The 13923-nt window shown below is 47.5% G+C and overlaps 1 protein-coding gene across 2 annotated transcripts; it reads right to left on the reverse strand.

The window, feature by feature from the left end:
- Positions 1 to 760: 760 nt before the first annotated feature.
- Positions 761 to 10114, reverse strand: RNF138 (ring finger protein 138). Of its 2 annotated transcripts, none has more exons than XM_075920766.1 (8): positions 9915 to 10114; positions 9261 to 9387; positions 8426 to 8591; positions 6723 to 6838; positions 5552 to 5623; positions 3099 to 3204; positions 1952 to 2059; positions 761 to 921 (listed from the first exon to the last, which is right to left on the reverse strand). In XM_075920766.1, the coding sequence occupies exons 2-8, from the start codon at positions 9365 to 9367 to the stop codon at positions 853 to 855; spliced, it is 744 nt and encodes a 247-aa protein (XP_075776881.1). In that variant the 5' UTR covers positions 9368 to 9387; positions 9915 to 10114; the 3' UTR covers positions 761 to 852. The 2 variants fall into 2 exon arrangements, with proteins under 2 accessions (XP_075776881.1, XP_075776880.1); XM_075920765.1 differs by having other exon boundaries at positions 9778 to 9917.
- Between the last annotated feature and the right edge of the window lie 3809 nt (positions 10115 to 13923).

The following is a 13923-nucleotide window of genomic DNA, read 5'->3' on the forward strand; positions in this document are numbered from 1 at the left end:
TTTCCAATGAAACTAACAAAGAAAATAAAGACAAAACACTCTTTTTCATATATGAAAAAAAGACTTTTTCTTTGAATGTTATCTTTGAATCATTCACAAGACACACCGTCCAGTGACAAAAAGCACTTCTCTCCACCAGTTTGCTAAGGGTATGGGAAGAGCTCCTAGCACCTCAGCCCCAGAAGCAAGATGTCCTATTTCAGTTATACCCCAGAGAAATAACAAAAGTAATTTCCCTTAGCCCATGATATAGCATTCCTTCTTAGTGATGTAAGTAAATATGCTCTAAAACACTGTACTATTGAAAACAACTTCCTCACTTTTATTGTTAGAAATAATCATAGTAAAAATATTACTTCAGTTTTAAAGAAAAGTTACATATAAATATTCTCTCGTGGATATAATTTTGCAACTGAAACCCTGACTATAAAAAGCAAAGTGCAACACAGCATCTTTGCATCTGATTTCACCCTCCACCCCTTCCCATTTTGGCATTAACAAAAATATAACTGCAAGATCAACAAAACCATGAAAATTTACACAGAAATGAAAACACGCCAGTGACTAGCTCCAGTATAGTCTTACTTAAAAGTAAAAGAACTCTATTCTCAGTAAAATGACTTAACATCTCTCTAATAGTTGTACCATCAATTATGTAGAATTAAGAATTCTAATAATAAAATTTACTCAATTTCTGTCTAATCAAAAAGCATTTTAAAAACTTTTGTTCTTGGAAAAAACATTCAACTTGAAAAAGCCCGAATATTGAATTCCCTTTTTATTAATATACATTTCAGATTACTGATTGAATTAATGTAGCTTTCCCCTCAGGATGCAGAGGACCTACACTTTTTAAATAGTCACGTGACAAGATTCTTCAACAGCATTTTGGTACTGGGTTTCTTCATCAAGCTGAAGATTCTACACACAATAAAAACATTTAATCAAAAATTAACAAATACTGTAGACAAACTATTCAATTCCATCTGGTTCTTTGTTATATTCATGTATTATTTGTTGACTACATATGGCATCTAGAGAAAGAATTTTTTTGTTACAATATATGTATCAAGGAGGTTGGCTAACCATTCAGTACTATATCTCACACAGATACCAAAGAGAGATGAAAGCAGAGGAGTAGAACTCTTCGGCCTAATGGATACAGTCCATCTCTCCTTGACTAGATTCTATTGTGAACTAGATAGTGAGCTAGAGGGTTTTCTGCCCTATCATTCTTATGAGAGTTTCCAATCAGCCAATAGACCAGAAGGACATCAAAAGTTCACCCTAATACTATATCTCCAAGGTCTCAGATTCTTCTCTCTTCTGGCTGGCAAAGCAACAGACACCATAAAGGTGGCAGTCTGGAGTCTGTCACATTTCCCTTGGGAATAGAGGCAGTCTTGGGCAGCTTTGCAAGAACGAATTCGCTTTGTGCAACAAAAATCGTCTACATTAGTTGAGCGTTCAGCATGACTTAGCTGCATCTGTTGCCAACACTAACTGTCAATAGTAGTTACTATTTATAGTATAGGACAAGTGTTCTCAAACTTCATTGCACAACAAACCCCTTCTGACAAAAAGTTACTACATGAACTGGGAAGGGGCCAGCAGCACCTAGCATGGGGAAGGAGAGAAAGCCACAGTCCAAGTCTCACTACCTGGGGGGTGACAGAGCTTAGGCTTTAGCCAAGGTCGCAGCAAGTATAATGTTGGCCCCTGGAGATACGTTGGGAACCCAACCCACAGTTTGAGAACCACTGAACTATAGACAACAGTTCAGAAGTAGCAGAACTTCCTCTAGGTAGCAGGATGCACAGCACCTAAACATGTTAAAGTTGCATATCTTCCAGGGACTCTGCAGCCACAGAGGCTAATTTATTACTTTCCTTTATAGAGAAAAAAAGTTCCCTATTTCTTTGAAGAGAAAGAAAAAAGGAAAAATGCTTACCACAAATTCTCCATAGTCGAACTGGTGTCTTAGATTTAGATGGCTAACAAGATTTCTAGTAACCTGACTAGGATCTGCCCATGGGAGAGACACACAAATTGGACAAACCTAAATTTGAAAAATTATTTAAAAATGTATCAGCCAATAAAAAGACATCATTATATTGTGTATTCAATGTAAAATCTTAATCTGATACTTACTCACCATCAAAAGTGAATGTGAACTAGATAGAATTTTATATAAACACTTTGAATATTATACAACTTATAATTTTCTAGATAAATTGTCCACTTGAAATTTAGTCCATTTTTTAAAAAAGGTTAAGAGCAGTTTGTCACTACAACTGCCCATAAGTCCTCCTGCCAATTTATTTTTAAATCAAAATCTCCTATATTTAAAAACTATATTCACTCTTCTTCCCCACTGATGTTTGTGTGGGTCTTGCACACAACTTGTATCACTAAGTAACTACACAGAAAAAACAGTAAAACTGACTACACAGAGAATAACTGAAAAAAAATCTTTCCCCTTCTAACTTTTGGTTTTAGAAATGTTAGTTTTCCTGTGCAATAACTGTATGCTACAAGACAAATAAGATTTTTAAACTGACAATGTTTCTTTAAGTAACAGCAATTTTAGTTACCAGATCAGAAAATTAAAGCATCAGGCTCAAAAACTGGAACAGTATACTTTTCAACTCAACAAACCAATTGAAACTAATATGACAAAGAAAAAAAAACCAAATGCCTTCTGAGTAAAGTAAAGAAAGAAAAGTTTTGGGTTTTTTTCCAGAAATAAATTGCAACTCTAAATCGGAGTGGGGAATCTTTTTTTGGGTTGGGGGCCGATGACCCACAGAAAAATCAGTAGGGGGGGCCTCACACAAGTGAGGAGAAAAAAAAACTCACTGAAAGACACTCTCCAGAGTCCCCTTGCACCCCAAAGCCTAGGAGGAGCCCAGCCTAGTAGATTTTGTGTGCTCAGACTCCCCAATGCTAGTGGAGCCCTGAGCTTTGGAGGGCCAGATCCAGGCAACCAGGGGTCACATCCAGCCCCCGGGCTTTAGGTTCCCTAACCCTGCTCTAAAATAACTAAAATAAGGGGAGTTTAAGATGATTACATTGAATATATTCATATATATACTTACCACAGGAACTATCTGATAAAGGTGCCTATTGTTACAATGATCCAGTAGGTGTTGCCGGGTAAAGTTGGTTTCCTGACAGAGGGGGCATTTGAATGTGGGATGTGCACTGGAAATAAAAGTTATACAGTATTAAGTTTTATTTTAACGGTTCAATTTAAGAGATAGTAGAACATCTGCTGACATGTTATCATTTCCTTTATTTTGAGTACTAAATCAAAAGGTTATCTGATGCCACTTTGCTGAACTGTAAACTTCAAGCAAAGTCATATTTGTGTATCAATACATATTCTATTAAGTTAGGAAGTTTAGACAATTCTTTTGTCTTTTTTTACTGAGGCCATACAATGCATTCTGGATATTTTTCAAGTAAGAAGCAATAAGAACACCAGATTACAACTGATAAACTTGCATGTACATCAGGGGTCGGTAACTTGTGGTCCAGAGGCCACGTGTGGCCTACTGGGTCTCCACCTGCGGCCCACATGATGCCTCTCTCCCCATTTGCCCCTCATGCACTGGGGTACCAGAATCCCCACTTCCTACTCCTCCCCCTTCTTCCCACCACTTTCGGAGTGCTGTGAATCAGTCCCTGCTCCTCCTCCTCTCTTCCAGAGCTGAAATGCTGTGAATCAGCTGTTCTGAAAGTGGTGGGAGGGAAGAAGACGAGTAGGTAAGTGTGGGGCTCCGGTGCAAGAGGCACATGGGGGAGAGGGCCCCAGGGGGTTCATTGGGATGCAGGTGGGACACCAGTGGGCCATGTATTGCTGCAGCTCATCAAGATGAAAGAGGGCCAAACATGCAGTTCAGTTGGCTATCACTGATGTACATGAATATACCGTATTTTCCGGCGTATAGGGCGACTGGGTGTATAAGACGACCCCCTATCTTTTTAATTAAAAGATAGGGTTTCATCTTATACCCCAGCGCCCCTCCGCCTCCTTTGCTCCCGGTGTCCCTGGTCTGCTGGAGATGGTCCCCAGCAGACCAGAAGCACCGGGAGCAAAGCCGCCAGGAGCGCCTGGGCTGCCCCCCCCCGCCCCCGCTGGAGCCCCTCCGCGGCTTTGAAAGCCTCGGGGGAAGCCGGCGAGGGGGCATCCCAGGCGCGCATGGGCTGCCCCCCCGCCGGAGCCCCTCCGCGGCTTTGAAAGCCTCGGGGGAAGCCGGCGGCGGGGCATCCCAGGCGCGCATGGGCTGCGCCCCCGCCGGAGCCCCTCCGCGGCTTTGAAAGCCTCGGGGGAAGCCGGCGGCGGGGCTGCCCCCCCGCCGGAGCCCCTCCGCGCCGCCGCGGAGGGGCTCCGGCGGGGGGGCAGCCCATGCGCGCCTGGGATGCCCCGCCGCCGGCTTCCCCCGAGGCTTTCAAAGCCGCGGAGGGGCTCCGGCGGGGGGGCAGCCCATGCGCGCCTGGGATGCCCCGCCGCCGGCTTCCCCCGAGGCTTTCAAAGCCGCGGAGGGGCTCCGGCGGGGGGGCAGCCCATGCGCGCCTGGGATGCCCCGCCGCCGGCTTCCCCCGAGGCTTTCAAAGCCGCGGAGGGGCTCCTGCGGGGGGGCAGCCCATGCGCGCCTGGGATGCCCCCCCGCCGGCTTCCCCCGAGGCTTTCAAAGCCGCGGAGGGGCTCCGGCGGCGGGGCATCCGGCGTACAAGACGACCCCCGATTTTGGGGGGATGTTTTTTAACATCAGAGGTCGTCTTGTACGCCGGAATATACGGTAATGATATTTTTTTTAAAGATGTTTGTCAGACTCCCATAAGAAATTTGAATTGTCTTCTCCCTATGGGATATAAATTAGTGATATCAGAATGTAACTGAATAGTTGTATAACTGCATGAAATTTTAATGGTTACAGGACTAGTCAATAGTCCCAGAGGCAGGGCCTGCAGCCAGCATGCTCTGGGTCTCACTCCCAGGGAGACCCCTGCCACCTGCACTGCCGCCACTAACAGAGGCAGCAGCATGGAGTGGCACCAGCCCCTGTCCATGGGAGGTCAAAGCTTCCCATGGACAGAGCAGCCTGTGTCCACAGGGATATCGGACCCTCCATACACAGGGGCTGCTAGAGGCAGCTGCATGGGTGAGGAGGAGGAGGAAATGGCTCCGCAGAGCCGGCATGTGAGGAGAGTCAGCTTAAAAGTTTTCCACCTGTCCCTCTCACCTTCCATGCTGCTGCCTCTCTATCCAAGGCAACACCATAGAGGTGGGAGATGGGGGCGGCAGATCTGGTGCTCATGGGGAGCCGCCTTAAAAGCTTGCTCCTACTTCCTCCCTCCCCCTGCTGCCTCTATCAGAGGCACCGGGAGGGGAGGGAAAAATGCATGTAGTCAACAGGATTAACTGATAAGCCCAGGCTTATCGGTTAATCATGTAGTTGTCTCCACGCTGACATGTCTAATATCTAGCTAGAATTAATGATGGAAAACTTAATAATTTTTACAATACTTAATAGAAGACGCCTACCTTGCATCTTCCTGAAGTGTCTGAAGATTAGCCATCTCTCCATTATCAGATGTAGATGTATCGCTCCTATTACTTTATATAAAATGTTAGACAAAGTATACAAGTTTTAATTTGTTTGAATATCCAATCACGAAATAAACATAGGTTTTCTATAATTTTAAAAGAAAAAAAATTCCATTAAGTCCTATTAATTATAAACTGATCATATAGGTAGAACATATGGGAAACATATATAAGATGACAAATGTTTTGGTTTTATTTTGCACCAAGATGTTACATGGCACCCATGAAAATATTATGTGGACCGATGAAAACAGAGTTTTGTATATGGTTATCTATTCAACAGCAAGACTGAATTTTTGGGGCAGTGAGGAGGGTAACGGAAAGAGGACAAAGAGCTTCAAAGGCATTATATACTGTATGAACAGAAGACAAGGTGTGGTTTTCTAAAAGGCCTTATACAGCCATTTGCTCAGGATACTTTAGAATGGTAGTTAAATCCTCCATAATTTGAAACTGTGGAAATGAATTCATTCTATTTCCTTGTGATTCCACCACTGCAGGAAGTGCAGGGGGCCCAACCACTGCTGAAACCCGCCCCCCCCCCACACCACAGCCCCCCCTCATCCCAGTAATTCCGAAGGCTGTGTCCCTCATGGCCGGCTTTCAATGGAGGGAGAAGGCAGGAAGGGGCAGTTTGGGGGATGGACATATCCCCTTCCCGGGCCACTGGGTCTCGTGGGTCAGACTGTGAATATGCTGTAGCCCGTAGATGGTCCATGGACTGTGAGTTTGAAACCCCAATCCATTCAAAATATTAAGAAATCAGGAGAAAAATAAAACTTCTGTAAACCTAAGAGCAGTCAGACCTGATATAAAGCAACGAGCTCAATTGCTGTTATGGGGGAAACAATCAAACAAACCAGTTGAAGGTGCTATCATATACACAACCTTAGGGAAAGTTTCTAGAAGTCATTCCAAAATATGCTGTAGAGCACTTTTCAAAATGCCACACTGAAGAATAGAGAAAAGCATCTAAAAGGTGTTTCTAGGTAAATATTCATTTTTGAAGCATAAGAACTTAGATAATACTGTTTACAAAAAGAAAGTGTGCCTTATAAAAAACTATTTTCACAAATTATCTGAGTTATACATGAAATACACTAATTACCTGTTCCCTGTTGAATCTTGAGAAATCTGAAAGTTTGGAATAATAGACGAAACACCATATTCATCCTGGTACTTCTTACATGTTTTATAATGGTGTCTCATGCGAGAAAACCTAACCTGTAAATGAAATTTCAAACCATTTAGATTTTACAAAAGAATTACTTCTGCCAACAGATTAAAAAAGCTTGTAAGAAAGAAAAACAGAAGAACCCTGTATAAGAATGTATTAAATGCTAATAGCTCTTCTAATGCAGCTTTAATAACTACATTCTGTATCCACTCCGTCTAACCATATAACACTTAACATATTAGGCATTATACTCAACCCTTGATACAAAAGGAAAAGGGATTATGGGATATTCATTTGCTTTAAACACACCCTTCCCCTTCAGCAATAATATAATACTTCATGATGTAAGCCCTCTTGCCACTTATGCAGTAAGTTACATCTCAAACTAACATTTTTAAGGAATCCTATTGTCAAGCAGGAGCACTGGATCCCTTGAGCATGACAAAGAGCTTAATACAATGGCCCCCAACGCGATGCCCACGGGCGCCATGGTGCCCGCCGGGGCATTTATGTGCACCCACCGAATGATCTGGGCCGGCCCCGCCCCCGGCACGTGATGCGTGTGCGGTCCGGCCCCAGGCGCATGGGCAGCCCCACCTGTGGGCACATGGCACATGGGCGGTGCTGGTCCCGAGTGCGTGGCGCATGGGCAGTGCTGCCCGCAGGCGTGTAGCACATGCCCGAAAGGTTGGGGACCACTGGCTTAATAGAAGCAAGTGAGAGCAGGACAGCTAAAGGGAGATTAGAAAAATGTCCAAAGGTTCATACCACAGCTAGTATGCTCAATTACATATGCAAGTGATTTTGTTATTTCCAGCTACCAGGTTGCAACTCAGTGTAAATAGCATTTGGTTTTATAGCTTATAAACCACAATGTTTAAAAGATTCCCTTGTCTTATTTTATTTTAACAGAGATCATGAACAACAAAGCCTCATACTCAACACTATTAATGATGGATCACACACAGTCCTCGGACACAAGAGTGAGTAAGGGTAGTATGATATAAACAAAACCTATTGGATGAAATCCTGCCTCCATTTAAGCCAAGATTCCTATTAACCTCAAGAGGACCTGGATTCCACCCATAGTGTTTTGAACATTAGCAATCTCTTTACTAAAGTGAAAGCCAGAGAGATTAAATAATATGGTAGCGTTTACTGGTTGTGCTTATTGCTATTTGTATTTTTTGGTGCTCTTCTACTGTAAATTTGAGCATTTTAAAAAATATAGCACATTATTATAAGGTCTTGGATATATTTTCTAGCTGTTCTCCATTTCTCGTCCATGTTCTTTTGTCCACTTTTAGAGTTCTTTTTATTCATTTCTCTCAATTATTTGTATTTATGGAGAGGCCCATCAATTTGGCACTTTGCAAAAAAATTAAAACTTTCTTAAAATGCAACTTTATTTCAGCAGCCACTTTATTCCGATTTCAAAATTTGTTTGATAGCTAGGGACAAATTCTTAGATGCACGTGTGTGCACACCTGTCTCACTTGAGACTTGATGCTACAAGGTACTAGTCCCTGTAAATTACTGGACGTTAATGACATATAGCAGCATGAAGGATCAGGTCCCAAGTAAGGAAAGCTTATTCACTTGTAACAAATAAGTAACTTTTGTCTTTACTCCACCTGCTTTTCACAGCATCTACAACCTCCAGAAAGCTTCTTCATGTTGTTTTCAACATCCAGGGCTCTTCTGGGACATGATCTTTCTTTTTTAGTCACAGTTCCCCGGCACAGAGGACAATGCGTTCCACTTTCTCGTATTGCTGTCAGGAAACATTTCCTGCAGAACCTAATTTCAAAGTTAACACAAGCACGCATTAGTAAAATAAAAGCTAGATGGGTCAATATTTTCTGTGTTAGCTTCAAAGATGGTTAAGTAGCTATATTATTATTTCTAATAAAAATATTAGACATGCTTTGAACTAGCAGAAAGTTCCGCAGATTAGGGTAAGGGATGTAAAAGCCTGTTTGATTAACCAGTTAAATGTTAACTAAATGGTTGGCTGGAGCAGCCTCCACACCAGGGGCAGGGGCTGCTCCAGCCTGGCTGCTTCGCTTGGGGTCAGAAGCAGCAGTGGAGGAGACAGGGGGTTTATGGGCTGGGAGCCAGCATCTCCTGCTGCTGCCATTTCTGGCCCCTAGGGCTAGAGCAATCCCCCCATGCCAGGTCACAGGGCTGCTCCCAGGTAATGTATCAGAGGGGTAGCCGTGTTAGTCTGAATCTGCAAAAGCGACGAGGAGTCCTGTGGCACCTTATAGACTAACTGAAGTGTAGGAGCATAAGCTTTCGTGGGCAAGGACCCACTTCGTCAGATGCATGTAGTGGAAATTTCCAGAGGCAGGAATAAATATGCAGGCCAGGATCAGGCTGGAGATGACGAGGTGGACCCAGGTAATGGTTAACCACTACCCAATAAGCACTGCCCATTCAGGAAGGCCAGGGGCAGCAGATACCTACACGTGTTGGCAGGTAACTGTCCTCACAGGCGTTTTGAACACCTCCTGGCACACTGGACAATAAAAATCCTCTTCATTGAAGCAAACAGTGGCAGGTTCCTCGGCCATGGCAGTGAGTCTTGACCGCTCTGTGGGAATAAGGGGGAGGACGATCACTCCCTCGCTCACTTCAAGCGACATGAGGCTGAAGCGGGTTGCCCGCGTGGAGGGATGAAGAAGGGCTGGCGGGGGAGCACCCCTTTGCCCCCTGCAGCCCGCCCGCCCTCCCTGCTCCCGGCCACTGTGGGGCGAAGCGGGCGCAGGGGCAGGCGCGGCCGGGGGAGGCGCCGGTCCCTGTGGCAGCGAGGGCCCTGGCACCGCGGCAGGGAAGGAGGCTGCGGCCGGGCTGGGACTGCGGGAGGGGCTCGGGCTTTCCCTGGCACAGGCCCCACTGTCCCTGTTGCTCGTCAGACCGGGCCGCGTAGCAAGCGCCGGGCGCCCTCCCCCACCGCCGGGGCCGAGAGCGCGGCCCGCGGTACCTGGCGGGAGCCCCTGAGCGGGGCCGCCGCTGCGGTGTGGCCGGGTCCCTCAGCCGCAGCCCCCGGCGGCCTCCATGCTGCAGCCGGGGCCGCCGCCGCAGCTGTCCCGGGGCGGGCCGGGTTTCCATGGCGATTACCTCCTGCAGGGCCCGGCGGGATTGTTATGAAACAACAAGCGCGGCCCCCGCGGCGCGGCCCCCTTTCCGCCCCCGCCCGGGCCCTGCGCCGCCGCTTCGCTGCAGCCGCCCCTCCGCCGCCGCTTCCCCTTTGCGTCGGGCAAGGAGGGGCCCACGCGGCGCCGGCAGTTCCGGGGCCTTGGGCGCCCGGCCCGCTCAGTCTTCCGTGTGCCCCGCCGCTGGCCGGCCCGGCCCCTGGGAGTGGACTCGCCTTCGCCCGGGGGCCAGCCCAGCCTGGAAGCGGTGGGGCCCGCCCTCTTAATGACCGGCTGTGGCTTCTCCCGAGCCATTGTCTTGCCCGACGGAGCTTGTCCACTGCCCCTCGGAAGGAGACCTTGGCTAATGCAGAGGGGGCCGCGTTTGTACTTCTTCGATGGGGAGTTAAACCCCGATTGCAGCCTCCTATTGTAGCGGCATTGGTGCAACCCCCCCCCCAGGGGAGTATCGGTGTTGGGTGGGTAATTGACTGGCGGGACTTAACGCTTTTGGAAAGGCTCAGGGGGGCCCTCTCCAAAGATTTTGCTCCAGGAATATTTCCCCTAAGCTAACTCGAGAAAATACTAACAGAGACAATCCTGAGTATTAGGGGTTGGCGCTGGGACAGCTACACTGATGGCTAAAATGAAAGCTCATTCCCAGTAGGGATGTTAAATATCCCTGACTTGAATAGTGGAGTAGCCTCATGAAATTGTATCTGTTAGTCGACTAGGCCAGTGGCGTGCAACTTTTTTTCATTTGTGACCCCCACACTACGGGGGCCGCCAACAGCCAGATCAAAGTGCCACGCCGCACGGCCGCCAACAGCTGGGCCCAGCTCCCGGCCAGCCGCATCAAAGCACCACGCGTGGCCGGGCCCAGCCCCTGGGCAGCCAGATCAAAGGACCACAACCCCCAAGGGGGTCGCAACCCAGAGGTTGCGCACCACTGGACTAGTCTATAGTCCCCAGGGGCAGGGCCAGCAGCCACTGTATCAGAGGCAGCAGTGTGGGGTGCCAGGTGGGAGCTGGTCTGCCAGTTTAAAAACCAGCTCCCTCCACAGACCAGCGTCTGTCACCCTGTGCTGCTGCTTCTGAGAAAGAGGCAGAGATGGGGTGGTAGCAGTCCCTGACTGGGGGCAGGCGGTCTGAGCTCCTAGACCAGGCTGTCTGCTTGCCTGGCTGGCTCTTAATACATTTGAAGTGCAGAGCTGAAACAAGGATAGGTCCTGGACCCAGCATGAGCCAGGCTGCCTGCCCACCCAGCTCCTAATACAATTAAAATGCAGAGCCGCAGCAAGGGTAGGTCTCGGACCCTTCGTAAGCCAGGACTGAGCCAGGCTGCTGGCCAGCCTGCTAAAAAATTTACTGGCGGGGGAGGGAAAGAAGAAAATGCGTGTAAGCCAGGCCTGTACAACTTGGAAAGTGGCGAGGGCCATATTACTCCAAAGAAAACAGCTCTCCCAAAAAATACTGAACACGCGGGCTAAAAAACCCACATGTCTCTCCACTTGGCCCCCTGGCATTTGTCTCTCCTGCACCCTGCCCCTTGCTGCCTTCCCCTTTCTCCTGACCTGTCCCCCTTCCCACAGCACAAGCCCCTTCTCCTTCCCCTTCCCCTCCCCCTCTGGCTTCTACCTTCCAGTTTGTGGGGCTGCTGGAGCCTTTTTGAATCTGGCAGTCGCTGGCTGTGACGTCATGATGCCACGTCATGCCGGCATCCCACCCTCTGGCTCGCACCCCACCTCTTCGCTCCAGAGCTGCATGTATGCAGCCTTGCAGCGAGAATCGCCGCACTTCCCCCCTCCCCGGTGGCGCTGCGCTCCTCCGCCCGGCCAGGGGATTGGATGGGGCCACGCCGCCTGTAGTCAGCATGGGCTGCACAGTGAGCCCCTGCGGGCCACATGCAACCCTCAAGCCTGTATGTTGTGCAGGCCTGGTGTAAGTGTCAAGTGAAAGTTTTATGACACAGCGAAATCCATAAGCTTCAACAGAGAAAAGGGTTATAAAAGCAGGGTGCTTTGCTATGGAACTTTGGGTTCGTCTTGCCACCAACTCCAGAAGAGCATTGGATTGATCAACCGACAAAGGCCCTGCTCCTCCTCTGTGTTTGATCTAGCTGGCCAGTAGATTGATACAGACTCTGGACTGGTAACTAGGATAGCGTGTGGCGGGACTGTGTTTGTGTATTATGTTTGTGTGTGAATGATTGAAAAGCATATGCAAGTTGTATTCTCATTAAATGTGGCGTACTGCCTTTCCCCCATAAAAGATCTCACATACTTTGTTTAAGCATAACATAAGTCTATAGCATTAACCTAGAAGCAAAATCTTATCGGTTAATTGGTTAATCGACTATACTATTACATCCCTCATTCCCAGTATAGAAGAGCCATTGAGCTGTAATGAGAGGGAACAGGCAATATTCCATGTACAGAAATGTAGTTGTAAGAGTATCTAATACGGAATTAAAACTGCTGACCTATGCTGAGCAGATTTCTTAGGAGGAAAATGGAAGTGTCTGCAGGTGGAAAATGTTAGCATTGTTGGCCAGCATGGTTTGCAATAATATAATTTTGGCCTTGCTGGGTCACACCAATGGTCAGTCTAGCCCAGTTTCCTGTCTTCTGACAGTGGCCAATGCCAGGTGTTTCAGAGGGAACAAACTGAACAGGTGATCCCGCCCATTTTCTGCTTCCTTCTCCTGGCAGAAGTGGCCACAGAACTGCCTTTTTCAGTGTCCACCCATCATTCCCAACAGCCTTGCTTTCCAGTTACAGTGTGTTTTGGGGAAATGTGGCAAGTTGTCTTGGATGAGTGTGACAGTCCCTGTTGCCAGATGGACGTGAGTTGACTGAGGGGCTGTGTATGCACTTGACTATACTATGCAGGCAGTGATATGGGAGAATAACATGGCCAATGGCCATGATTATATTGTGACTAGCAATTGTGGGGTGTCGTTTTACATGTCTCGTGCAAATGGAGTGACCAGACTGCAAGTATGGAAAATCAGGACAGTGGGTGGGTGAATAATTGGCACCTAAATATGACAAATATTGGGACTGTCTCTATAAAATTGGGACATCTGGTCACCCTACAGGCAAACAATGAAAAGTGAGCCAACTCACAATTTTTTCCTTATTCCAAATGGCCACCATATCCTTTTACTGTCAATAGGGGGTGAAGCCAGAAAGATGGCTATTTCCTTACATGCTAACTGCTTGCAGAACTGGGTCTAGCCTTAAAGGTAGCTTCCACTTCCACTATTCCCAGTGAGATTTTAACCAGGCAAAATGGCTGCCACTCTGGTTCAAGTGGTAGACGGACACAGGGACTGCAGGGAGTGGCAGTGGCACTGTGAAAGGTGGATGGGAAGAGTGAGGAGTTGCAGGGGAATATAGATGCAGAGGATGGTGCTAGGGTGGGAGATACAGGGATTGATGGCAGCTCCCTCAGCACTGGGATAGTGGTGAGCAAGAAGGCCAGGTTATAATATTATTTCCAGTTGCCACAAACTGATTATGAATCAGGGGATGTTGGTGCCTGCAGAAGTTGTCACAACGATATGAGAAGTTCCTGTGGAGCAGTGATTTTCAGGGCTGGGCTTATGGGCAGAGCTCTGTGCAGTAGTCTTGGGGCTAGGGACACAGACCTGCCCTGCCTTTGGGGAAAGGCCTAGATCAGAGAGATGTGTCCTAGAGCAGCAGCAGGAGGGAGTATGGTGCTGCTTTGACCTTAACAGAGGAGAAGTTTCTAGGGAAGGAAAGAAGTCAGAAAATTGCTGGCACTGGATCACAGACTGAGAAGTCTTGGGGCAGGAAGGCAGAGAAGCATTGCTGTTATGTGAGGACAATAACAGAAAATAAATGGTGATTCCCCTGTATTAGAGGTGAAGAGAAGGTAAGTGGAGTCTCCCACAGAGGAAGTAGAGTTAGGTGTGTATTTTTGTATGCACTAAAGTAGACGAAGAGGGAGGAAGTTGGAATAAGCATTGG

Source organism: Pelodiscus sinensis, chromosome 2, assembly GCF_049634645.1.
Source record: "Pelodiscus sinensis isolate JC-2024 chromosome 2, ASM4963464v1, whole genome shotgun sequence".
Lineage (NCBI taxonomy): Eukaryota > Metazoa > Chordata > Testudines > Trionychidae > Pelodiscus > Pelodiscus sinensis.

What these genes read in the sequence shown, in the direction of transcription:
- RNF138 (XM_075920766.1), bottom strand. Translation starts at nt 9,367, where the DNA reads ATGGCCGAGGAACCTGCCACTGTTTGCTTCAATGAAGAGGATTTTTAT. An exon ending in ACAGTTACCTGCCAACACGT is followed by an intron (nt 8,592 to 9,260) that starts GTAGGTATCTGC and finishes CTTTGAAATTAG; the next exon opens with GTTCTGCAGGAAATGTTTCC. An exon ending in GTAGATGCTGTGAAAAGCAG is followed by an intron (nt 6,839 to 8,425) that starts GTGGAGTAAAGA and finishes TTTCATTTACAG; the next exon opens with GTTAGGTTTTCTCGCATGAG.